The following is a 27,545-nucleotide window of genomic DNA, read 5'->3' as shown; positions in this document are numbered from 1 at the left end:
ATCAAAGTTCTGAAAATTCTTCTCTTCTATAATATTAATAATAATATTGTTTTATCAATTATATTAAAGAGGAAGAATTTCACCCAATAAATCCTTTTCACTCCATAATTCATCAATAGTAAATAAATCTTCTATATTGACTTCAGAACTCGCAGAAGTCATAATTTCAATAATATTAAACCTAAAAATTAAGCCTTTAAAAAACTCTATTGTTCTTTTGTCTATCCAAATCTTGAATTTTTTTCTCCTCTCTGGTCTCAAATCTTCAGTTAAAAACATTCTTTCAAACAGATTAAAAATAAATTTTTTAAATTCATCTCCTTCAAATTAAATAGTGCTTACAATGGAAGGATGCTCGCAATGCACAACGGACTCTAGGTATTACTATTTAAAAACATATATCACATTTTATATATTAAGCTTTTTTAATACATAATCCCATTTCAACAATGATTATCAATGTCAAACATACACGTTTAATGATTCGTAGTGATTTTAGATGTAGCCCTTCATGGAATGATGGGGGTGTTGAGATTCTCCAAGAATAAACCTATAAATAATTATAAAAACTTAATATAAATGGAAACAATGTGGATTAAAAAGAAATGTCATTAGAACTGAATTGGTTTTATTTATTGATGTTATGCAAAGAAAACTAATGCTCAATTACTGAAACAAAATGACCAAATATGGAGTGATGCTCGCGATGCACAACGGACTCTAGGTATTACTATTTAAAAAACATATATCACATTTTATATATTAAGCTTCTTTTAATACATAATCCCATTTCAACAATGATTATCAATGACAAACATAAATGTTTAATGATTCTTAGTGATTTTAGATGTAGCCCTTCATGGAATGGTGGGGGTGTTGATTCTCCAAAAATAAAGCTGTAAATATTTATAAAAACTTAATATGAACGGAAACAACGTTGATTAAAAAGAAATGTAATTAGAACTGAATTGATTTTATTTATTTATTGACGTTATGTAAACAAAACTAATGCTCAATTACTGAAACAAAATGACCAAATATGGAGTGATGCTCGCGATGCACAACGGCCTCAAGGTATTACATATTTAAAAAACATAAATCATATTTTATGTATTAAGTATTTTTAATATAATCCCATTCTAACAATGATTATAAATGTTAAACCTAAACGTTTGATGATTCTTGGTGATTTTAAACGTAGCCTGTCATAGAATGGCGGGGGTGTTGATCCTCCAATGGAAACAATGTGGATTAAGAAATTTAATTAGAACTGTATTGTTTTTATTTATGTATTGACGTTATGTACACAAAACTAATGCTTACAAATGAAACAAAATGATCAAAAATGGAGGGATGCTCGCGATGCACAACGGCCTCTAGGTATTAGTTTACGAGCATATATTACAAATTACGAATTAAGGGTTTTTATAAAATAATTCCATTTTACCAATGTATATCAATGTAAAAAATAAGCTTTTAACAATTATTGGTGGTTTTTTCGATACAGAGAGCTGAGGGAATTTTTTTGTTTTCTTTGATCAGATTGACCCGGACTTCGGGTGCTCACAGGACATTGGTCCGTTCTTGCTCGCTTTGAAAATCTCCTGGCGATTGTTGTTCCTGTAGGCGGCGAATGAATACTGATAATCTGACAATAATGTAAAACCGCCACCTGAAGCCCTCGGTTGCTAGAGACAGGCAGAAGGCCGAAATCCTAGTGAAGATGACGAGTAAAATGTGTATGACATTTGTGTTTGTGTATATAGTCGTCGTCCAGATAATCCACACCAACTCGAGGACGTCGAATTTGTGGAAATTGAGCACTGACGGGAAAGTCATTGAGGCCGGCAACTTCAACAAGTTTCCCTACAACCCGGAGGATATTATTGACGACCCGATTTTCAACATAATCACCTCAACCGTTCACTACGGTAAATCGTGGACTAAGAGAAGCTTAGAGACTTTCTGTTCTGACTGTCAAAAGACTAATTCTACTTACAACATGTAAGTAAACACGAGACAGGAAAAGGATTATCTAGCAGAAGTAATGCATGCTCATATCTATGAAGATCTCGCACTCTACCTCTCTTTCTTTCTCTCACTCTCACAAACAAACATCTCACTGACTCACTCCTTTTATTCTAACAAATTAAAGCATTTGCTGAAATAATTCAAATTGTTTTGCATAAAATGGGCTCTGTGTCACAAAATTAGACAACTACAATGGTCCTACTCTTGAAGATGTCTGCAGGTCTGGGGGTGATGGACCTGCAGCTTTGCCATTATTGATGGTCTGCCCCATCATCGTTTTGGTTCTGAACATTTTAATCAGCCTACCTACACTATTTTGGGTCTGACCATTTTGGTATGGCTACCACACTATTTTGGCCCTGATCTTGTTGGTGTCCTTATCCTCAATCACGGGTCAGATATTTTGGTCTGTCTGCCCTCACTGTTTTGATAATGATCATTTTTGTGTACCTATCCTCGTTTTGGTTCTGATAATTTCCATTTGCCCATCCTCATTTGTTAGTTCTAATCATTTTGCTTTGCCTAAACTTGCTGTTTTGGGTCTGATCATTTTTATCTGGCACCCGCATTGTTTTGAATTTGATCATTTTGGTCTGTCTATCCTCATTGGGTTGGTTTTGATCATTTTGGTTTGCCTATCCTCATTGGGTTGGTTTTGATCATTTTGGTTTGTCTATCCTCATTGTGTTCATTCTGATCATTTTGGTTTGGCTATCTTCACTGTTTTGGGTCTGATCATTTTTGTGTGCCTGTCTTGTTTTGGTTCTGATACTTTCCATCTGCCTGTCCTCATTGTGTTGGTTCCGATCATTTTGCTTTGCATATCCTTGCTGTTTTGGGTCTGATCATGTTGATCTGGCTACCCGCACTGTTTTGGTTATGATCAATTCAGTTTCGCTATCCTCATTGTTTTGGTTCTTATCTTGTTAGTTTCCTTATCCTCATTGTGTTGAGTCTGAACATTTTGCTTTGGCTGTCCTAGCTGTTTTGGGCCAGCCTATGTTCACTGTTTGGGGGTCTAATCATTTAGGTCTGCCTAGCCCTCACTGTTTTGGTACTGATCATTTCGATCTGGCTATCCTTGCTGTTTTGGTTCTGATCCTTTTGGTTTTCTTATCCTCACTCTTTTTGGTCTGTTTATCTGTACTATTTTATCTACCTATTCTTGTTATTTCGGTTCTGATTGTTTGGTTGCTTGTTTTGGGCTGTTATATATGTTCCTGTCTTTTGTTAACATCACCAGTGCGTTAAAACAATAAATAAAAAAAAAAAATAAATAAATAAATTTAAAGGGATGTGACTGTGCTGTTAGTTGTAACTCACATACCCACTGTTGATAATGAAAGGCTGAATTTTGTCTGACAGGCCAAAACAGTGAGGATTGGCAGACCAGAATGATCTCTTGCAGGTACAGCGTTGATAGGTGTCCACACTGTTGTTTTTCTTCTGTTTGTTGGCCAAAATTAGTGCTATAATGAATCAACATACTTTTTTATTGTAGTGATTAAAAGATAAATAAAAATAAAATAAAGATTGGTTTAAATTGAGCCGATAAAAATTATTTGCATGCCACGAATAAAATCGTTTGTCTGTTATTGTTTACATTTTATCTTAGCTTATTTTATATTTTTATGGTAGACATTTATTATTTTACATTTACATTCGTTACGTTGAATCTTTAAGAGATCGATTGTATCATAACCTCATCATGCTAAAAATGAGGAATAAAAGTACTACTTAGAAATGAACAAAAGTCATATTTAGAAATTGCAGACTTTTGGAAGTTAAATTGTTCTATGTGCGATATGTTGAACAAATTGAAAATCAAGGTATGGAGCATCCTAAATAATTAACTTGCAGAGTGAAGAGGAATGTTGTCAACACAACACTTAGAATACTAAATTCACTAGTTTCGTGGTCCGCTTGACCAATTAATATCTTACAATGATTTAAGGTTTTTAGACAAAAAAGTCAGTGTCACGAGCGGGATTCGAACCCATGATCTTCGGCTAGATACGCTGCTGCTGTACCACTTGAGCTATCGTGACCTCGATCCACTCGGACACTAACTTCCCATCTCAACCTCACCTTTTGAATTTTCCCTCCTTTTTGCTATTTTTCAAATGTCGTTGATTTGATTCTCAGTGACAAATGAAATGGCCATGGAGAGCTTTAGTGAAGGTATACTTCATTTAAACTTATTAAATTCATTAGTTTCGTGGTCTGCTTGACCAATTAATATCTTTCAATTAATTAAGGTTTTTAGTTGAGATAAAAACTTAGAATACTGTTATGGCATGTAAAAAAAAAACTAACATGGTTTGAAGGAATTCTTATGATAAGAGAAATAACAAAAAATTGCTTTTATAACAAGAATCCATGGTAGATCAACTATAAAATACCTGTGGCAGTTAATGTAATAAACAACAAAACGTTATATCCCATGTCAGTAATCTTTAAAAAAATTAGCTATCCTAACATCTTTGACAAAACTAAAAAAAAAGTCCATGCCGAGAAGGCAAATGGGCATAATACTAAATATTTTCTAATGAATATTACATAAATTATATAATAAATGCATAAATACTTCTTTGCTTGTCTCATTTTCTTCAGCACGATATTTAAAGATTAGCAAATATAATTGTTCATTAAAAAGTAATGTTTGATTGTCGATCTCTATACATTCCTCTAAAAACCAGGACTATAGTGATTACATTTTTTTCTTCTGTTCTCATTTATCATTTATGATGTTTTACAATACCATAAAAGTTGGCTAGAAACAATATTTTGTACAAAAGCTTAAGATGCAAGTGTTTGCAAAAAATACACCAGGAAAAGTATTTTTTGACCTCATAAAATTCCAAAACTGTTTAGGCAATCATTAAAAATAACCAGCAGTAATTAAAAAATGTGAGGTTAAACAGCAATTCTTTTTAAATTCCTATCATACAACGTTCGTTGGGTGTTGTGGGTGAGGGGTCAAACCACTTTACAATACATTTTTCATACAATGATACATTAAAAAATTGTGGGCTCTGCTGTGATTCTAACCTAGAACAAAAATACGAGTCGGACGCCCTAACCACTCGGCCATCGCAGTCCAAGTTAAACACCATTATAAAAGAAGCTAACTTTATCAACTGGTCTACTTTTCTCTATTCATACCTTCTCTTCAGGTTATTTAAAAAATATATGTTTAATTAACTTAATTATATTTAGATCGACCGCCCTCCGATCCTCTTCAACTTAACCGAATTAAATATATTTGTATTTTACTTTAAAAAATATATATGCATTATTTTTCTGTCTAGGAACAAATACATATTTTTTTAATGAGGTTTTATTCCAAATGTTTTAGAAGAAATGGTCTACTTTCCAATCCTGATCATGTTAATAAAACAAAGCATCCTGAAGATGATGAAGTACTCGACTGTGGGAAGCCAGTCAACTTTACATATTATGACAATTTAGTCGGAGTGGCAAACCGTTTTACACATCCCAATGTACCAGAACCGCAGGTTCGTTTCATGAATAAGAAAGTAAGTAGGAGCAAGTTAAATTTGAAATGTTTTCGATTACAGGTCGCGTTAATATTTAAAAAAAAAAGTACCGACATCGATGTAATCGCTTTGGAGAGAAAGCTGAAAAAGGCCAAGCGGGAGAAACCGAAATCGGTCCAGTTGTACAACCAGATAGGCAACTTCTGGAGGCTAAAGGGCGATACGTACAAATCTATTGAATGCTTCCGTAGGGCACTTGCTGTTTCACCGCATAATGCAGAAGTAAGTTGAACTGATTTTTATTGGGAAAAATACCCCAAACATTTTTAATAATAACTATCTTTACGAAAGGTTTTGCTTAATCTTGCGAGAGTATTATTTACTCTTCAGTATTTGGATGATGCAATATACTTGACAAGAAGGTCGCTTGAAGTTCAACCGCCTGACAAAAGTGCGTGGCAGCAATACTTCACACTGGGTGAAATATTTAAAGTAAGTTTCTAAATTATTATAAAGTTTTTGTAAGTTGCTGGTTGAAATGAAAAAGTTAGTGTCATGAGCGGGATTTGAACCCACAACCTTCGGCTAAATACGCTGCTGCTCTACCACTTGATCTATCGTGACTTCGATCCCCTCGGACACTAACTTCCCATCTCAACCTACCATTCGAATTTTCCCTCCTATTTGCCATTTTTCAAATGTCGTGTAATCAGGATTAGATTTTCGGCGACAAATGAAATGGCCACGGAGAGCATTAGTGAAGATATACTTCGTTTTACTTATTAAATCCATTATATTTCATGGTCTGATTGATCAAATAACTTCTTTCAATTAATTAATCTTTAGGTAAGTATTGGTTGAAATGAAAAAGTTAGTGTCGCGAGCAGGATTCGAACTCCCGACCTTTGGCTAAATAGGCTACTGCTCTACCACTTGAGCTATCGTGACTTTGATCCACTCGATTATTTTAAAGGCTTAAGCTTTAATTTATTGTAATATTTGTAAAACCACATTAAACAACAACATTATTTTAAAAAGTTCAGATTTTTTTTTCATGAGATCTGCAATAATCATTTTTAGTCTGCCTATGCTTCCTGGACCCTATGAGGGCATTTTACGACTTTTCTAACTAAAATGCAGATAAAAAATACTTTGACATCTCAGAGAGGGGCTTGACTCCAATATGGGTTCATCCGCATTGAATGTGTTTAATCAACACAATACTTTTTTTTACTTCATTTATTTGTTTATCTACAACTGTACATGTACTATATACAACCAGCAGTTTGGATTTCAATTTATGTTTGTGGCATTATGGGCGTTATAGAGAAAGCTACCCATTGGCAGCCGCTCTGGATTAATAAAATGATATTAATCATAAGAGGTCTCTTATCCATATTCTTTTCAGTCGTTTATGTGGTAATTGTGGGGGATGGAGAAATCGTATTTGCTTGTTAGTGTGATATTGTACTTTACTATGAAAACATTTGTAATATGGTTTTGATGAATGAAAAAAACTGTTGGCATATGAAGATCTCTGTGAAGTGTGCTATTTTTTACGTAAAGGGGGCAGAAACAATTAGTTTTGGAATTTGTGGATTTAAAACTTTGTAATCTTTGAATATTGGAATGTTTGGCTGATACATAAGCTTGACACCAGTACATCCAAATAGGTTTGATTAAGTACATGTATGTTGAAAGGGATGTGGGAAGATTTGTCAACCTCACGACTGGTGGAGGAAACTATAGATCTTATCAGTAGGATCTCTTTCAGGTTTGAGAATAAGGTGACCCTTATTTGGATATTAGCACATAAAGGACACCATGGCAATGAAAAGGCGGATGGCCTAACCAAAGAAGGTTCTAATACTGTGTTTGTCGGGCCACAACCGGTATTACCTCACTCTATGAGCACAGTGAAAGAGAGTATCAATAACTGGGGCATGAAACAATTCCTTAGGGAGTGGAATTTATCCCCCGGATACAGGCAATCGAAAGAGTTTGTTAAGGCAATCAAACCAGTAGAATCGAAACGGCTATTCTCTATCTCAAGGAAGGGAATTAGGAGGCTGATAGGTATTCTGATGGGCCACTGCCCACTGAGAAGACACCTCTTCGTAATGGGTATCCTACCAGATCCCTTTTGCCGCTTCTGCGAAATAAAAGAAGAAACGGCAAGGCACTACCTTGCAGAGTGTGATAGGTATGCTAGGTCTAGATTTGATATCTTTGAAGGAGAGGACATCACCAAATCACTCCCCGAGATAAAATGGTCCAAAATCTTGGGGCTTGTGAACAAGGCCAAGAGGTTTATGCAGGACATGTGAGCCGACCAAGTCCCGGACCTTTTAGGGATGGGGTACGAGTCTACCCAGGCATTTAACCCCTCGGGTCTTGGTCGCCCACCCTGCATAATATATTATATATATAAAGTACATGTATGTTGAAAGTTTTGATTTTAATGATAATTTTGATTGTGGGTTGAGTAGGTGATAAAGCATTTTAAATTGTTTAATTTTTTTAAACTTTTTTAAATTGCAAAATTAATATGCATTTATTGCTAATAAGTAATAATAAATAAATAACTTTTTGTATTTGTGTAGTGTTTTATTGTTTTAGTATCAATCAAAGAAATAACAGTTATTGCTTTCTTGACCCTTGCCTTGTTTTAACATCTGTGAGAAACCTGTCTTGAATTTAATTACCGCCACATCCTCTTTTACCTTTGTCTTTAGCCAACTTGTCACAAGGTGGTGGTCTTGGAATCAAACATTCACAAGGTTTGGGACTCTTCATTGTGTCTTTCTTACACTCGGAATATGAAGGCCGAGGAGCTCTTAGTTTTTTGCATTCGGGTTTTACATAAGGGTAAAAGCAGTCTGGCGGATCTCTTGCTGGGGCACAGCAAGGCATGCACAATCTCTCACAGTCTTTGTTGCTTTTCTTCTTCTTGGAGGCTCCCAATATTTCACTAGCTCTTAAACAAGGCAATTGACCCATTTTTTTACAGTCTTTGTCATCTTTACGTAAAACTGGCATAGTCGAAAAGTCCTTGAATTGATCCATATTAGTTTTTCTTCCAAGAAGCCAGGCTTGCCTTATTTTTGTTCTGATAAGAGGCTTAAAGGAACTTCCAACGGAATCAGCACAAAAGAATTTATTATAGCAACATTCTTTTGAGGTTATTGATGGTAATTTTCCCTTTTTGCACTCTGTGTAACTAGGGATTCGGTATTCTAGCTTCTTGCATGTATTTAACTGCGGCAACTTTTCATCATTGCAAGACTCATGAGCTGGGCAACAGCAAGGCATGCAGATTTTATCACAACCTTCCCACACTTGAAGCGCTGGGATCTTGCATTCTTTTGTATGAACTGGTATAGAACACTTAAGAGCTTTAGGAGGGAGAGGTACAGGTAAGCAAGTTTTCAAACTTGCTTTGGGAGCACATGTCATTAAACACCTGAACTGATTGAGTTCAGTCTTTCTGTTTTGAAGTCCTATGTTCGAAACAAATGAAAACAAACTACCTGATCCTAACATCTGTCCTAACACGGTTAGCATTGATGGGTTAGATTTGCCTTTTAAATTCATTATGATTGAAAGGGTATTCGTTTCTTGGTTCTTCACAAGCTTATTGTTTTCTGTGTTTGTCCCAGTAATGCTATTGTCCCCCTTATCACAGGCCTGAAACAATTTTCTTGCATTGACCCGACTGTCTTGTAAGTCTGCCTTATCATCAGAACAACGCTTTGGCTCTTTGATATCCTTAGTCTTATCATCTAACTCAGTTGATCGAGATTTAAAATAGCTCTGTATATCTAGCCAAACTTCCTTTTGGTCTGAGAACAATTTGTTAACAACCAGCGGCTTGTGAACTATAAATTCATCCTGCTTTGTATCGAGTGGTGGGTCGAAATTTGTCGGAAATGACAAAGGGCGGTCATTTTTTTTCTTTGATTTAACTGTTGGACTATGTGACAAAGATCTTGCCTGAGCCGCATTGGCACTTTGTACTAATATGGCATTACAATCATTGTTTATATTACATACTTGCTTACCCTTCAAGAACTTTTCCGTTGAGAGCTTGTATAACTGTTGTGTTGGTTTCATAACTACTACTGATTATACTTGTGTTTTTGTTTTTTTAATTTTTATAATTTTACTCAAAAAATTTGTAACGTGTATGTAATTTGTACATGTGTACTAAAACAATTATTAGTTTTGATCATATGGGTTAAAACAATTGATTTTTAAACAAAATGTTAAAAAAATGTATTGTAAATAAAAAAATTATGACTTTTAACAGCTGTATAAATTAACATTTGATTTTTTTAAAAATATTTATTATGTTTATGTCACATTTTGATAATAAATATAGTATATATACTATAGTAATTTAATGTGTCTCCCTTAATTGGGGATTGTTTGACAATAAAATTTTAAATATTGTAGTAGGTTGAAATGAATCTGTAAATGATTGGGCCCAATGGTCTATTTATTTTTGGTATTCTCCATCAAACTTGATGGTCCTATCTGAAAAATACCATTGACAATTAGCGGACATATTTTTTAGGGGGCATCGTGGCTGAAATGGTTTAGACCAGGGGTCGGCAACCTTTTTCGGACGGCGGGCCATTTTCAAAATAAAATTTTTTATCCGGGCCGCACATTCAAATGTAACTTAAATAGTGCTTTTATATCATATACGAGTATAAATATTATTATGGGGAGAGGGGATTAAACTTGCGCAGTAAAATAGGTTTTTACTATGCTTCTGTTAGCGCGCATTTTTGTCACCGGCCACATTTCGGCACGCTCACGCTCTGAGTTTGTTGATTTTTCCTAAAATTATATTGGGCTTTGGCGGGCCGCACAAAAAGTTGCAAAGGGCCGCAGGTTGACGACACGGTGCTCATCACTGTAAGGTAAAGGTCCCGGGTTTGAATCCTGCGACCCTGCATTAGAACCCAACTTACTTACAAATGGTCTTTTTTTTTAATCACCGGCACCCTGAAGGTTATATAACCTCATAGTTAAAATAACCTTGTTAAAAAAATAAAAAATAACCGTTTGCTTTATTCATTTAGGCTTATGGTCATTACCAGGAAGCTTCTCTTCATATGCGCCACTGTCTTCATCTGCGGCCGGGATTTGACCCAGCCATAGCAGTCCTCAAAGATCTTGAGGCCACGCCTGACAACAACATACATATTTATACTCTACTCATCATCGTCTGTTTGGTAATAATTCGATTAATAAATACGATAAATATTTTTACACTAATCCATAATTTTATTTTTTATTAAGGTGCTTGGAGTGTTGTTAGTGATAATTTCTTCGATGGATTCTAACCTCGAAAGTGATTATACGGAAGTTGTTAAGGGGCAACGCCATTTCAACAGAGCGATGGCTATGAGATCACTAAAAATGGGCATTTCACCTAGGGCACTTAGATCTAAACGGTATAATGGAACTTCGGGCTAAAAGTTATCAACACGTTACATTAATTATCTCTATCTATTCTCCTACCTCCACTTGGGAGCACTCTCTCTTGCAAATAGTCTTTTTGCTAAGTTCATAATTTGGAACACAATTTTATAAGCTTTATTTTTTTCTTGTTGTATTGTCTGTCAATCAATACTTTAGAGTCGATTGCTGTTTTTATTTATTTATTTATTGTTTCTTTAAAAATTAGCATTTTATTGATTAATTATGTGATTACAAACGATTTTTTGTTTACTTCTTGCGCGTCATATTATTAAAAAAATAGTAGATTTTTTAATTTGATACAATTAAATTAAAATACATTTCTATTAAAAAATTTTATATAATATGTTGTCAGAAGCGATAAAATTACCTGATGTTCTAGTCATATATTACAATTCTACTTTTTTTTAAATACCACTAGGCAAAATGTGCCATTTGTTCCTCATTTTTGATCATTGTGTTGTGATCTTGAATTTGAATGGATCTTTCTTTAGTTGTATAATTTACAACAATTTTAAACTATTATGAGTTATAGTATTGTACAACAATCCAAAGGACAACATTTTATCAGACTTTTTTTAACCTCTTGTTTTATAGTTTTAAAATTGAAATTTTTTTTTACAATTCATATAATATATCAAGGCTACCACTATATTTTACATACATACATTTTATTTTTGTAATAATTTTAGCTAAATTTAATTACACTCTGAACACTAGTTTGTAAAATAAACGATATTTGTAACTAGTATAATTATAAATCTTAACTATGGTGAGATTTGATTGATTTTCAGTGCCAAATTTAAGTGATGAATATATTTAAAAAATTTATGTTTTTATCTTCATTTATATGTTTATGAAAAGCAAAAGAAATAAAATTTTCTGAGACTGGTATTTACAAATTGAAGAAATACAAGAAGAATCCTTATTGTAGTAAAAATAATTTTGGACTCAAGATCTCTTGTGATGATTAAAAAAATGGTGTGTAATATTATATGTTAAAAAAATTACAACCTTGTTTAAATTTATATATCTGAATGGAGATAAAAAATGTTTTACCTAATCAGTAAATGAGTTACCATTTTTATTTTTTTATTTTTTAAGTGGTTGCTTTGATTTATTTCTAGTCCAGACTCAGGTTCAAAAAGTAGCAAAGAAAAGCTTCTTTTTAGTATTGACAAGTTAGGTCATCTTGTCTTACAAATAAGAGGGTGCTTTGTTGGTGCACAAAGGTTTATGTGATTTTCTTTTCATTACACCTCTACCAATATTTATAAGTTTAATTTAACTACTGTATGATTTTGTTTTGAATAATTGGTCAATATAAAGCATTTCAATGTTTATAAAAATGAACTGTATCATATTCGAGAGGTGGGCTTTTATATTCATTGTTGAAAAAAGTTCGTTAGTTTTTAATAATTTTTGACTATGAGATGCAAACAGTCAAAACCAAAGATTTTTGTAAAACAAAGTAAACAAGACTCAGAGGTAGTAGTTAGTTTAAAGCCCTTCCTTCCATTTGACTGTGTTCCAGGACATTATGTGTAATAAAATTATATATTATTGTGTCTTTTTTCTACTCCTTTTTTTTATGTAAGATAATTATTATTTTTAGTTACTACTTGCTATGCATGTAAAATGGTTCAATCCACATACAGGTACAACAATAAAAAAATGGTTAAAGTTTATGTTTGAATTCAATTGTTTTTAAAAATCCTTTAATTTTAAAATAAAAATCATCAACAAAAACTAGGTAACGTGCAGTATTTAGTATTTTCAGTGCTAGTAATTACACAAATAAAACGAGACGTATAAAAAATTCTTTTTGGCTTATTGCCAATATTCTTCCACCGATGATACAAATCTAATAATGTAGACATGCTTTACTTATTTGTTTTAAATTGTTTAATGTGTAATTTGGTATTATGTACTTATTATTTATATTATACTTATCCAGTGTCAGTCTGAGGATAAATCTTGGACTTGTACTTCCTGCCCACGTTGGGTTCTAAAATTATCAATTTAACTTTTTTTTACTTCCTATGTATTTCTATTTTCTACCACCAATGCTATTACATGTTATTACACTTTCACCCTTTACACAAACGAATGAGGGGGATTCCACTATCCACAGGTCATTGAAGGTAGTAGTAGTAGTGCACTGCGGTAGCTGAGTGGTTAAAGATTCAGGCTCTGAGCTAGTTGATCTCGTGTTTGTGGGTTCTCTAGACTTTATTTCTGATGGATAAGGGGAGCAGTGACCGCCGTTGACCCGGCACTCATCAATGGGAAGTCTGGAGATCGTATCTCAGTGGCCCTGAATTCAAGTCTCGAAAATGAGTTTGATGGAAGAACACTGGCACAATAGGAGCTCAATACAGATGTGTTGTTGTGACCTCCCAAAAATGGAGAAAATAACCTTGTACATAAAGCTGCTGGCAGGAGGGGGATAAATAAATAAAAAAGTAATAGTTATTTACGGGCCGCCAAATTTATTATAACGCATCTGTTACACTAACTCAATTTTCTACTCCTTAAATTGCTAACCTCTAGTTTTCTCAGGTTGTCAAATTACTAATTAAAAAAAAGACCGTACGTACAAACACATAAAATGAACATTTCCTGGCCTAAAAACACGACAATGCTTTGGAACAGGCCATAGTGTGATACTGGGCATTTCAACGATGCCTTCATCTCCCAACATAAGATAAGTCTGGTCACATTCATTCCCTAGAGTACTTGATAGTGCTCAGGGCGGGTTTAAATCCTCCATTCGCACTAATAAATTACTTACTCTGCAGACATCACACTCACACCAGAGTACTCAATATTCCTCAGAGTGGGGATAAACTGCTCATTCTTGCTAATTATTTACATTCACAACATTCATGCTAATAAATATACTCACACAATTTGACAGGCAATTAAGTTTAAAGAAGGTTACTACATTAAAAGAACTATTTTTTTTTTTTTTTAACGGGGTTTTGCAACAACAGGCGGAGGTCATATCAACCCCTGGGGTGCTTGTGTTTAAAAAAAGGCCCATTTGAATGCAGAGCCGCTGACTTGAACCCAGGACCTTTACCTTTGAGTGAGTGTCAATACCTTAACCATTGCGGCTATATTCCCAAAAGACGGCGAGAGATATGAGGGGTATACATACCAAAAGTAGGACGACCTATCGACTACAAGCCTAACTTGTACAGATCTATCAGTCTTACATCATTCATGTTAAAGACATTAGAAAGACTGGTGGAGAACCACATTCATGAGACAGCACTGAAGAATAAAGGTCTCAGTGAGCGACAGTTCGCATACCAACCAGGGAGATCCACAGAGCTAGCCCTGTACAACCTGTGTAAATGCCTAACCAAGTCCATAAATGACGAGGAGATAGCCGTTACACTTTTTATGGATATAGAGGGAGCTTTCAACAACGCAACAACAGCCTCTCTATGTAGAGCTGTAAGAATAGGGGAGTCTCGGAGAAGGTATGCCAATGAATGGAGGAAGGCCTAAGGAACAGGATAATTACATCCACCTTGGGTGACCATCTGGGCCAAAACAGCCAGGGGATGCCTGCTGAGAGGTGTTCTCTCGCCTCTCCTGTGGACGACGCTGGTAGACAAAAACCTACAAATGATGGAACAAGAAGGATTCTACTGCCTAGGCTATGCAGGTGACCTTGCCATAAAAGGCCGCCATGCGAACATCGTGATGGATCGGATACAATGAGCCATCAATCTGGTTGACAGGTGGTGCAGAAGAGAGGAGTTATCTATCAACCCCTTAAAACCATAATGATTCCATTTACAAGGAAAAGACAACAGGAAGCTTGAAAACTCCAATCCTAAATGGGACTCTGATTCCATTTTCCAAGGAGGCAAAATATCTAGGGATTACACTAGATCAGAGGCTCATGTGGAACCCACATCTAGAGAAAACTACCCAAAGAGCAAAAATTGCCTGGGGGAGGTGCCCCTGTGCCAAGAACTGGGGTCTAAACCCCAAAATGACCCTATGGCTATACAACTGTGCTGTAAGACCAATGTTGACATATGGGTTGGTGGTATGGTGGACCAAAACTCTTCAGGCCAAAGCAATAAGGCTGCTAAGTGGCACCAAAAGACAAGTGTGTCTCAGTGTCAATGAGCACAACGCCAACTGCGGTCCTGGAAGTTTCGTAAAACCTCCCACCACTTCATATTTTAATCCAAGGAGAAGCCAGAGCAGTAGCCCACAGGATCATAAATGGACAACCATATGCTAGGATAGGTCATGTGAATAAACATTGGAAACTGAGGGAGGAGATACTGGCAAATGCCATTCTAGGTATGCCAACTGATGCCACTGCTCCAAAGTACAAAGTACTGATACCAGAACGGGAAGAATGGGCCAAGGGAACACCACTAAAGGCAAATTCCTACAAGTATACTGATGGCTCCAAACCCAACAACGGTACGGGAGCTGAGGTTATTGGGATGACCCCCAAGACAAAACTGGCGGTAAATCTAGGCAAGTATGCTACAGTTTTCCAGTCTGAAATCATAGCGATCAAACAATGTGCCAGAGAAATAAAAAGGCTAGGAATACATTCCCGGAAGATAGCCATTTTCTTTGACAGCCAGGCAGCTCTCAGGGCCTTAGCCTCATGCAAGGTGAGTGTTTGGAAATGCATTGAGGCCCTGACGGAAGTCGGTAACACTAATGACCTGACCCTGGCATGGGCACATTCAGGGCATAGAGGCAATGTAAAGGTTGACATGCTGGCCAAAAAGGGAGCCAACATGGACTCTATGGGCCCAGAACCCTATTGCAGCCTAGTAGCCTGCCACAAAAAAGGATAAATCTAAAAAATGGATTCTTAATGAGTCCTAAACCTGGTGGAACAATACCGTAGGTATGAGGCATGTGAAGACCTTTACCTTTGAGTGAGTTTCAATGCCTTAACCGTTGTGGCCACTGATGCCCCCATGAAATATTAGTTATATTGAATTTTATAAAAGCTGTGAACTATAGAAAATTTTCTTAATTTGTTAATTAATTATTGATATTTACTTTCTGTATGAATACTTTCACAAATGTTAATTTTATAAGTTTCATTTTGTCAAGTTAGTCGGTATTAATTATTTCTTTGCCAAAAGGTTTATATAATTTGTAAATGACCTCAAGATAATAAATGATACATTTTATAGTGACCTTGAAAATCGCAAACTCAAAATTAGATGGTCTCATTAATAATTAATTTAAATTAATATATAATTAATAAATAATTGTGATCTCAATTTTATAATCGTATCTTTTTTTTTTATTTGGGTAAATATATTTTACTTACATATTGTATCTGTTCAATTAAAAATGTGCCCAATTTTTGTTGTTTTAAAGTACAAAACTTAATTGCAACTTGTATGGTTGATATAGTAAGGTTTTTTTAATCATAAACTTAAGGTAAACACTACATTCTAGAGAATACATTAATAAAAAGATCATTACATTGAATAAACGAAAAAAAATTGTACTTATTTAAAATCACATGTTGATTGTCTTTTATAATTAAATTTATTAACAATATACTAAAAATATTTTGTATTGTGTGTCTATTAACATACAAATAGATTAAATATTGTTTAAAGTTTATTTATAATAGATAGACACAAATGTGAGGACTACAAAATTTTATGTATATATAATTGAGTTAATAGAAGATATGTACGATATATAATACTGAGTTCAATTGAAATTTGTAAGTATAAATATATTTGTTTTCATCAACTAGCTAATAATTGAATTTTATAATCATAGGTAAAAAGTAAAAAAAGGGATAAGGTTGTGAAAAAAATTTGGTACTTTCTTGCAATTTTATAAGAACCTTCATATACATTCTCAAATTTTTAACAAAAAGTTGAACACGATGTTAACATTTTATGTAATAATCAAAAGTTAGGCAAGAAACTCTATCCCCTTTTTTACCCACTGGCTACTATGAGGTCATGTCAGTATTTAAAATGAAAATAATTAAAAATCATTCGGCAAATGGAAACAGTAGGAAACAAGCAGTATTACATCACATTAGTTTATTTTTTAATCTTAATAATTGTTTAAGGTTCACAACATTTACATTATTTCATCATTGATTATTTAACTTAATTCTTCTAAACATTTTATACCTTAAAAGTAATTTCTTTTAAACGCAACATTTGTGTAACAACTTAGCAATTAACTCACTCTCTGGTTTTAATAAACTAACATATAATTTTTTTTAAAATTTAAAATAAAAACTTAAAGATAACATACCCTTTGTTACGGTTTTAAACCGGTAAGTTTTAAATTTTTATGGCACGTACTTTTTTTAAAATAAATTTTTTATAACGTTTACAAGAGATTTTTTTTGTTCTGCTCTTAGCAGAAAAAACAATATAAAATTAAATAAAAAATAACAACTGGCGGTCGCCCACCGAAAGTTTCATGATTTATAGTGTTGACCCCACTGCATGTTGTCTTCTATTAATATTTATTTTTGGAAAATTATATTTATGTTATCATTCATTTTTATTGTCTAAAATTCTTAGGTTCGGTTATTTGTCACCGGCGCTACTTTTTCAAGTTCCTTTTTGCTCAGATGTGCCACTATCCCAGCACCGAGGGAATCACCTATGACGTTAATTGACGTTCTAAAACGATCCCTGAAAATGTTATCCGTTAATAAAAAAATGTCAATGCATATGCTTTTAATTTTAGTTACTCACAAAAGCCAATCAACAGCAAAAATTAAGGTGACATCTTCTGCCGGAAGGCCCACTGTATCCAATACCATGACCATGGTAACGAGGCCAGCCTGTGGTATACTCGCTGCTCCAATACTCGCCATTGTAGATGATATGCTGTATGAATAACAAACTTTTTACTTAGATTTAGTAATTCAATATACATACCTATAATTTATATATAAAATTTGGAGGTGTGAATTTTTAAAAAAGTGTCTTAAATCAATTTTTAGGAATGAAAATAGCATTAGATTTAAAAACTAGGTTTCCTTTCATAATTATGAAAAGTATAAATTTAAATTATGATCAAATATTATTATTATTAATTTTTAAGGGCATTTTAACGGCTTAGGTCATTTCATGCCCTAACATCTCAAACCTTCTATCTTAGTTTAGCTATATCCCTTCTGAGTGCTATAAAGCTCTGACTCCAAACATTCACTCATAAACTAATTTATCCTCTTAAAATTCTTAATTTGGAAGGCCAAATGTATGCAAAAATCACATTTTAAATTACATATAAAATTTATTTTATTTTTTTTTTTATTTTTTTTTTTTTTTACATTAGAATTCTGAATTTGTGTTCCATAATTTAAACATTTCCCATAGGCTTGTATGGCTAATAATAATAATGGAGTCAGACTAGCAACAGTCTCAGCATGAGCATAGGCTCATCTTTATCATTTTATTCTTCCATTCAAATGTGATAAATAAACTAATTCTACATAAAGATAATAAGAAACAAAACACAATAACACTTCTTTTTTTCATCCTTTTTTTTTTTTTTTTTTTTTTTTTTTTTTTTTTTTTTTTTTTTTTTTTTTTTTTTTTTTTTTTTGAGGGAGCTATCTTTCTTATTTAAATTGCAATTTTTGGCATTGCAGTTTATTAGCCCGCAATTTGTAGTTTCTTCCATTTCATTTTTACGCTCCGGCAGCCTCAAAATGATCAAATATTATTTTTAACTTTGCTATTAAATCGATTAATTATTTTTTTTATCTAAGGTCTGGTTGAGATGAAAAAGTTAGTGTCGCAAGCGGGATTCGAACCCACGACCTTCGGCTCAATACGCCGCTGCTTAACCGCTTGACCTATTGTGGACTTCAACTTGGACTCCAACTCCTCATTTCAACCTACAACCTTTCAAATTTTTCCTCTTTTTGCCATTTTTGTAATTAAAGTAAAGCAATTCCTGTCATACAGAAGGGCTTAACAAGGACAGGCAAGGGGTCATACCTCTTTACATTTTTTCTCCATATTATTCACAATTAAAATCCATGCTGGGATTCGAACCCAGGACAGCATGGCGAATAAAGAGTTGGATGCCCTAACCACTTGACCACCTTGGTCCCGTTAGGTTTGCTGTTAAATTAAAGTCATGGCTAGACACATCTGCTGAAGGTTGATAGTGAAAACTCTACCTTCAAATAGTTCAACAGTTCTACACATAAGGCAATAATTAATTCAATTTTAGTAGAGATAAGGTGCCTTTTGTTTCATATAAAGATTATTTTATTGTATTATTCAGCAATTGGCTTCCTTTTGTTTCAGCTAGTTTTATCACTTTTTATACGTCAGCTGTATACAGCAGTTAAATTTAAAAAATTATTACTATTAAAATTATTATTAAATTATTAAAAAAATTATCTGAGTTTGCATGAAGCAGATGCATATCAAGAAAATTTCCTAATATATTTTACTTATTAAGGTTAACCAAGTTTTAATGCAAGAATACATCATTATACCCACATGCATATCTCATGAAAAATATAGTTACATGAAAACTTGTGGAAGTTATAACATGAATATAATATATTGATACAATTTATCCACCTGGACTAAATAAAAATTCTTTCTATATATTTATCCCTGTATTGTACACAGTATAAGATGTATGCACACGTCAACAAATGATTTATGTAATTAATACCTGACTGCTATAATTTGCCCAAGGGATAGTGAATAGTTCCTGACTTGAGAGATGAATATAACAGCGACGGCTTCATACAGCGCAGTTCCATCCATATTGACAGTGGCCCCGATTGGCATGACGAATCTTGTTACCCTGGGGTCGATATTGTTCTTTTCCTCGAGGCAACTCATCGAGACTGACAAAGAGGCAGAGCTGGAACGTATTTGTCAGATAATTGTATTCGCATTTATAGAAAATATTATACCTTGAGCCAGTCGCAAAAGCTGTGACGATAGCCTGACTCATATTCGTTAGAAATTTAAATGGCAGTTTCCTCGTCCCCAAGAAATAAATTGCTGGCAATGTTATGAAGCCGTGCACAAACAGACCGATTATGACTGTCAAGAAGTATAAACCCAGCTGGCCTATCATAGCCGCAAAACTTTCAGCTTCAACCATTTTACCCGCAATTAAGAAAAACACACCAACAGGTGACAACCTAGAATAATTAAAAACTTTTATTAATACAGGTTAAGCAAAAGCAAATAAACAATTTTTATTAACCATATGACCCAGTTTGTAATCAACATCATGGATTCTCCAAGGGATGAGTAAAACTTAAGCAAAGGTTTACCGACGTTTCCCAGTTGACCAATTGCGATACCTTGGACGACAGCAAAAATAACCAGCCCAAGTACATTTGAATTGTTGGTATACTCATACGTGATAGGCCATAATTTGGTATCTAAACAAAATTTATCCCTAAGTCTGGTATGACAAAAGTTATGCTTGAATTTTATCGAGCAATTAAATTTTATAAAATAAACTTACCATTGTTATCAGGTAAAATGTGTTCTGGTGGAATAATTAAAGTTCGGTACTGAAAAAATATCAGCATTTATTACATCAAATACAACATACTACATTTTGTGTGTGTGTGTGTGTGTGTGTTTTTGGAATATAGCTATCTTTACACATCTTCAGTGCTTGGTTTTATACTATTATGGGTATAACATTACAAAAAAACCCTAGATGCCCAAATTTTAAAATGCATTTGACATATTAGTAAAGAAAAAATAGACGAAAAAAGTTTCATCAGTTAGCCTTACCAAAATGTATTTTGATTACATGAAAATTTTATTTGTGTAAGATTGCCAAAATGACATTGACAATGACAACGTATAAAGAACATGGAACTTGTTATGAGGAAAATAAAACGTTGATTAGAAACATCTATCTACTGGATGGTTATAACTAGAGCCCAGATTTATACACAATAAAAATCCTCAAATATGCATTTAAGATCCACTAAAAAAAACCTAAAAAATATGCAATATTATACTAACAAACCTTCAGATATGTCATATGCACTAAAAATGTTAACATATGCAGGATACCTGATTAATAATTAACTTTTTTTTATACTAGACATTTTTTGGTTTAGTACATATTCATTTTGAAAGGAAATAGAACAGAAAAGTTTCAGTGTCACAACAAAATCAAATAATTTAAAATATTGTACAAAATAAATAATTTAGTTTAAGTTCATGATCTGAACTAAATTGACAATAATATACATTTCAAAGTTAGTTTCTGTAAAACTACAGCGTTTATCTCTCAAAAAATATTTGTGCTTTGAAAAAATCTTTTCAACGTTGACAGAGGTAATGGGAGCAGACTTGTGTACTTCCTGCAGAACAAGTTGCTTACATTTAAGATTTCAGTCAATCTGGTATTTTTGACAAGGATGCTTTTTAATTTAATTTGTAATATAATTAAAAGAGGATTGACGTTGATTATTTTTGTGTTTCGAATGGGGCCTCTATTTCATTCCACAACCTGACTACTTAAGAAATATTAATTTTTCAAGAAAGGAAAAAAACTGCACCGTGAAGTTTTGGAAATGCCAATTATTTCGTTTGCTCCTGGAAAGTTAATGGAAGTCCAAATCAAATTTTAGGTACTTGTCTTTTTCTTCTCATGCTCTTTAGTTTCCTGGTTTATTTTTCTAAGTAATCAAAAATTATTAAAATGTGTAATGTTATTCAAAAATGCAAATTTCAATATTCTTCAAATATGAAAAAATATGCAGGATAAAATTAGAACCAGTGTACCACGGAGGCATGATTTGGATAAAATCACCACGGTTGTAAATGTTTACAAAAAATATGAGATTGACTAAAAATCTAGGCTGTAGTTATAACAATTAATAAATATAAATGTTAAAAATAAAAGCAGATATCAGAGACATAAAAAAAGCTTTTATATTATAACACAGAAAGTAATAAGGACATCAGGTAATTTGTAAAGATACTAAGAATCAAGATGTAGAGATATTGTGTAAAACGTATCAACAGTGTATAACAAATGAAATAATTATCTCAATATAATTGGTATCAGCCTTTAATATTGTAATTTTTAATTAAAAAACAGTGATAGGTCAATTTGAAAAAAGAAAGAAAAACACTGTTTCTTTGTAAAACATTTGAAGATTAAACACCCTTCATCTGAAGTTTAAAACTATTATTATTAATTCATAAGTTTAACAAAAATGAACATCTTACGATACTGAAACTTATATTGAATTTCTGAGTTGATAGCGGAACACGATCTACAACCCTCCATTCTAAATCAGAATCTATTTACTATCACTGTTTCAATTATGCCATGCAAATTGAAAAAAGTTTATTAAATCATTTTTTCCTAAGATATATTTTTCTTTTCATAGATTATGAAAAAAAATTAATTATACAGAGAATTATATTTTACAGTATTTTTGGCAAACTGAAAATGTTTGTTTACATATAGTTATAGTTTTGAGTGTGATAATTTTTTCGTTAATTAGTTATTAGCTATTAAAGCTATTAAAGAACTAAACTTCCAATGAAAGCTCCTGTCTTAAAGAAAGGTAGAAGTTATTAGGAAACTATATTTATTATATAGTTATTGGTATCATTTGGCAATATTTTTGGAAAATAATTCACGCAAAAGTTCTGAAATGTGATTTTTAACGTTCAAAACCATTTCTTACATGTTTTCTAGCGGAAAATTACCGCACAGCCATTGACGAAAATGAAGATGATCCAGGAGAAAATCAATTTATATTTAGATTGGCAAGCCGCCCTCAGCAGTGTCGAGAATTAATGACTTCCGGGTAGGTCGTCCTTCTAACACTTCTTCCTTGGACCTAGTAATTACGATTCAGCGGATTTCGATTTTTAAAGTCTTCGTGCTTAACTGCTCGTCCAGACTCAATGTCAATGTAAAAAAAGAGATCAGACAAGCATCCTATTAGAAAACAAGTTCTACTTCGGAGAAAGTGAACAGGATTATCTGTGTTAAATTCTTGGGTAGGAGGGTAGTCAAACTAAAACATATGTACATCCAAAACGAAAAAATAAAGTCTAAAGTCTCAAAAGACTCGTTTAGTAAATATAATTTATTTATAAAGTAGGGAGATTTTAGCATTTAGGATTTTTTTCTTCCCCAGATGCATTTTTACTTACTTAAAATTTCTTCCACGCAAATATCTAAAATTGATCAAGAAATTTAGAACCGTAATCGTTAGTTGAAAAACGTCGAAAACTGGTTTACAATTACTTTGGGTGGACGATACATCGGAAAAATAAAAAAGCAATTAGACCTAAATAATGGCCAAGCTTTGAAAAGCTAGACGGAAAACTTTTCGATTTGGCGAAATTCAGTAGAGACCCGACGATTCAAACCCATAAAAATAAATCAAAACGAATTAAGTCCATTTCCGGACAAAGCAGGTTTATCCGGCGTCCTATAATGTATTAAAGATAGACGTGCTCGACCTACATATGTATAAAAAATTAACTTTAGTTTGGGGTAAAATAACGACGTCAAAAATTTGGTTGGGAGAGGCCCAATTAAATATTTGTACGGAATGTCAATTTAGGATCGTATTTGAAAAATTCGTATTTGAATTAGCCTGGAGCATTGTGTTTTCTAACGGGAATTAAATCAGACTTGACACCAGGAAGATTTCCTAAGTTATTTGCCTTATTAATCACAGGAATATAATAATTTACCAGGTCTTAACTCAAGAATAACAAAGTGCAACAAAGATTTATGAGAATACTAAAGTTACATGGAATTCTTCTACCTAAAACTGCACCAAATATCTAGACCGCATAAAAGAGAAATTTTATCTGGTTTACCAGACTATTGACCTAAAAAACAACCTCAACAGGTTTATTCGATGCTATTAATTATAAATTGGATGAAATAGTTTCGCGTAAAAAATTAGATATTTGTATTTTTGTATAAATTACGTATACAATAGGCTTATTCGTTAAAAAATTAATTTACCAGGTGTATATAAATTTTATTTACAAGTTTGTCCAAAAGCCTTCTAGCTACGATCATATTTAGTTTGGTCGTTTCCGATCATTTTTTTGTTCTTCCTTTATTCATTGTTTTGTCAGATGTTAATCGGCCGCTAGCTATCCTTAGTGAAGGCCAATCAGAAAGGATGGCCAGACTAAAAAACTGCTGTCAAGCTTCATGGAATGTGAAAGTTGCTTTCCATGTTTAACCAAGTAAATGAATTTTTCATGCATTAATGAAAAAATCAAACTTGTATTTTTGTGGGAACTTTGTGATCTGAATTGTGGCGAATCCGTGGTTTGATCGCTTCCGATCATTTCATCTGACTGCTTTCGATGTTGTTTTGCGTTTCCGCAACTCGCCTCTTCAGTGATCAGAGATAGTGCCTCACCCTGCTTATAACCCTGATGTACCACTCATGATGGCGATATGCCAAAACGCATCTGGCAGACGAAAACAGCAAGGATATGCAGAACAAGAGTTCGTCCTCACCGACTTCGAGAAGAAATCTTACAACCAAACCACCTTGTTATCCATCATTTTATGGATTCTACAATTTTTTTTCTATTGACCGATCGTTTCTGACCAGCTTGGACTGATATCCCAGGATGATAGGGGACTAGAATGATCAGAAAGGACCGAGCTACAGGTTCGTCCTCACCGACTTCGAGAAGAAATCTTACAACCAAACCAATTTTTTTTTCTTTTTTTTTGCCGGCTCACAGGCCGGCGCCCCACATCGCCTGCTCACATTTGTCTTCTTTGCTATCTTATCTTTTCTGAGTCTTCTTATGCCCACCTAATAGGAGATTCGTTATCTTGTTTGTTGTTACCCTCCCACACGTGATAAATTAAAATCACACTAATAAATACATTCAAACGGTATTTAAAAAATTCCACTCATACACTAAACTATCCTAATCTAAATTGTTTGACGGGCCTGTGGAGTACTCGTTATTCTTCGACAGCCATGTCCTTTCACGCATTACCAATCACGCTAATAAATACATTCATTCAGGACAGGCCACTACACCTCGGAAGATAGTACCAACGAAATGCCAATGACCCGTCCCCCGTACTTGATATTCCGTCACAGCCACACCCAAGCATACTTAGACATTCACGCAAATAAATACATTCTTACAAATAGGGGGGATATACCACGTGTATATAGCCATACGCATTGATTAATTTTAGGTAATCAGTGACCTTTCGTTTATAATTTCTGTTGTGCTTTTAAGTACTTTTGTTATGTCATTGGGAAGGCCACATTGCGGCGCTAGTTGTTCGCATTCTTCTAAAATATGTCTTACTGTTACAGTTGCGCCGCACATGGGGCATTTCCTCGGTATCTTGCCGATGAGATGTCCATGTGTTAGGCGGGTATGGCCTATCCTTAATCGTGTAAGTACAATTCTTTCTTTCTGAAAATTTCATGGATTTCAGGTTTGACTGTCGGTTTTATCACCTTTAGTTTTTCATTCAGGGCGTTCCATCTGTTTTGCCATTCATTCCAGCTTAATTGTTTCAAGGAATTTTTAATATCCGCCGGTCTAACCAGAGTGTCCGGGTCATGCGGCATTTTCGATGCTTCTTTCGCCGCTTTGTCGGCCTCTTCGTTTCCTTTAAGGCCGACGTGACCCGGAATCCAGAGGAAGATAATTTCGCACTTATTTTCTGCTAATATATTCACGTTTTTATAAACTGTTCACACTAATGGGTTCACAGAAATTTTTTTTTGTATGGCTGAAACTGCACTTAAGGAATCTGTGCAAACTGCGAATTTTTTATCCGGCAGGTTAATATCTTGTCTTAGTGCAGATGATATGGCGGTCATTTATGCTGTGTATATGCTGGCCGTACTCGGGAGAGCGATCTGTATGCTGCGTTCCTGTATATAAATCCCGCAGCCTACCCCACCGGCGCTTTTCGGTCCGTCAGTAAATATAAAAAGTGCACAACAAAATTCTTCTTTTAAAGATGAGAACATTGATTTATACACGTAAGAGGGGGGTCTCCTCCTTTTTCTTCATTGCCATATCGATCTGAACAATGGGTGATGGAAGCGTCCACGGATCCATTTTTGGTTCGATGACCGGTAGGACATTATCCATGCTCGCACTCCTCGAAGTTATTAGTTCTTGCAACCTTACACCCATCGGTCTTGTACGGGTCCTCATCCGAGCGTACTCACCTGCCTTATTTTCGTTGTATAACACCCGGTGGAGGAAATGAGAAGGTCTCGCCCATATGCTTCCACAATAGCTCAGCATGAGTTGATTTCTCTTTTCACCGGGAGGTAACACACCGGCCTCAACGCATAGACAATTGATAGGGCTTGTTCTAAAGGTTCCAGTTGCAATCCTTAAGCCTGCAATATACACTTTATCCAATAATTTTAACCTGTTTTTCCTAGCCGAGGAATAGACCATGCAGCCATAGTTTAGTTTAGAGAACAACAGTGATTTAAATATCATCAGCAGAACTTCTCTTGTTGCTCCCCATTTACAGTTGTTTAACAATTTCATTATATTCAGGGTTTTCTTGCTTCGGGATGCTGTGTAATCTATGTGCAGTTGCCAGCTTAATTTGGAGACAAATAACGGCCGAGGTATTTTATTGATTCAACATACTCCAAAGACTGTCCGTTCATTGTTAAAAGGGGGGTGTATGTTCCCTCCTCTGTCTGCAGAAATGCACGACTTTTGTTTTAGACCTGGAGAATGTAAACCCAACCAACGTTCGCGGCCTGTGTGACAACCGTATCTATTGCCTCTTGTATTTTCACCCCGATATCGTCAACATCTGTTCCGCTTGGGAGAATATTTAGATTGTCAACGGATAGTGATTTAATGAGAGGTGATCTTATTTTGTCGGCTATATTATTTACAGCTATCCCGAAGAGGGTTACGAAAAGGACCTGGGAGATTCCATTTGCTTGAGTATATTCTTTCGATAGAGTTGTTCCTAATCGTACTCTAAATTTTCTTTCGTTGAGAAAGTTTTTAATAAATTTGATGATTTTCCCCCTAAGCCCCCATTTATAACATTTTCTTATAATTCCGTTCTCCACGTTGTATCATAGGCCTTCTCTAAGTCAAAGAATACAGCAGTGTTCTCTTTTTAGGAATGCTCCTTGTACTGCATCCTCGAGAAGGCCTGCCTGATCGACAGCTGAGTAGCCCCGTCGGAACCCAGCTTGATAAGAGCTGGAGTCCTTTGTATTCCAGGTACCACACCAGCCGCCGATTTACTATTCCTTCCATTATTTTACCGACACACGATGTGAGAGATATTGGCCGGTAGCTTTCAGGGGCGCTAAGATCTTTTCCGGCTTTATGAATTGGCATAACGATAGCGGTTTTCCAATTATTCGGGTATACTCCTGAAGTCCAAATTTCATTATACAGGCATCTAACTTTCGCGGCACTCGGCAAATTTCTTAGCATCGCGTTCGGAATACCGTCCTGACCATGACATTTTTCATTTGATTTA

General features: G+C 34.3%; 2 protein-coding genes and 1 long non-coding RNA gene across 7 annotated transcripts in view; 2 read left to right on the top strand and 1 right to left on the bottom strand.

The window, feature by feature from the left end:
* The first annotated feature begins 1,304 nt into the window (after positions 1 to 1,304).
* Positions 1,305 to 12,596, top strand: LOC106669301 (tetratricopeptide repeat protein 17-like). Its single transcript, XM_014398675.2, has 7 exons — positions 1,305 to 1,380; positions 1,543 to 2,004; positions 5,390 to 5,549; positions 5,613 to 5,813; positions 5,883 to 6,023; positions 10,622 to 10,774; positions 10,842 to 12,596. The coding sequence occupies exons 2-7, from the start codon at positions 1,724 to 1,726 to the stop codon at positions 11,016 to 11,018; spliced, it is 1,113 nt and encodes a 370-aa protein (XP_014254161.1). The 5' UTR covers positions 1,305 to 1,380; positions 1,543 to 1,723; the 3' UTR covers positions 11,019 to 12,596.
* LOC106669286 (excitatory amino acid transporter 3) overlaps positions 11,136 to 27,545 on the bottom strand; it is a 59,169-nt gene continuing 42,759 nt past the window's right edge. For all 5 annotated transcript variants that reach the window (XM_014398634.2, XM_014398635.2, XM_014398636.2 and 2 more), the window contains 6 exons: positions 20,529 to 20,577; positions 20,262 to 20,442; positions 19,963 to 20,196; positions 19,716 to 19,910; positions 17,768 to 17,902; positions 11,136 to 17,704 (listed from right to left, as the gene is read on the bottom strand). In XM_014398634.2, the coding sequence (XP_014254120.1) occupies positions 17,587 to 17,704; positions 17,768 to 17,902; positions 19,716 to 19,910; positions 19,963 to 20,196; positions 20,262 to 20,442; positions 20,529 to 20,577 (912 nt within the window). In that variant the 3' untranslated portion in view covers positions 11,136 to 17,586. The remainder of the gene's footprint in view (positions 17,705 to 17,767; positions 17,903 to 19,715; positions 19,911 to 19,962; positions 20,197 to 20,261; positions 20,443 to 20,528; positions 20,578 to 27,545) is intronic.
* On the top strand, positions 20,584 to 27,444 carry LOC112126993. The gene is made up of 2 exons (XR_002910338.1): positions 20,584 to 24,530; positions 24,700 to 27,444. It is a non-coding gene; the product is annotated as an uncharacterized LOC112126993 (long non-coding RNA).

This window comes from Cimex lectularius, unplaced genomic scaffold (genome assembly GCF_000648675.2).
Source record: "Cimex lectularius strain Harlan isolate CLEC.00 unplaced genomic scaffold, Clec_2.1 scaffold35, whole genome shotgun sequence".
NCBI classification, from domain to species: domain Eukaryota; kingdom Metazoa; phylum Arthropoda; class Insecta; order Hemiptera; family Cimicidae; genus Cimex; species Cimex lectularius.
The sequence above is the reverse complement of the archived record's forward strand: the minus strand, read 5'-3'. Positions and strand labels throughout refer to the sequence as shown.

Bases quoted from the DNA above. Each gene is read 5' to 3' on its own strand.
- LOC106669301 (XM_014398675.2), top strand. From the start codon at position 1,724: ATGACGAGTAAAATGTGTATGACATTTGTGTTTGTGTATATAGTCGTC. The intron at 5,550-5,612 runs GTTCGTTTCATG...TTTCGATTACAG, and splicing joins CCAATGTACCAGAACCGCAG to GTCGCGTTAATATTTAAAAA. The intron at 6,024-10,621 runs GTAAGTTTCTAA...TTATTCATTTAG, and splicing joins CACTGGGTGAAATATTTAAA to GCTTATGGTCATTACCAGGA.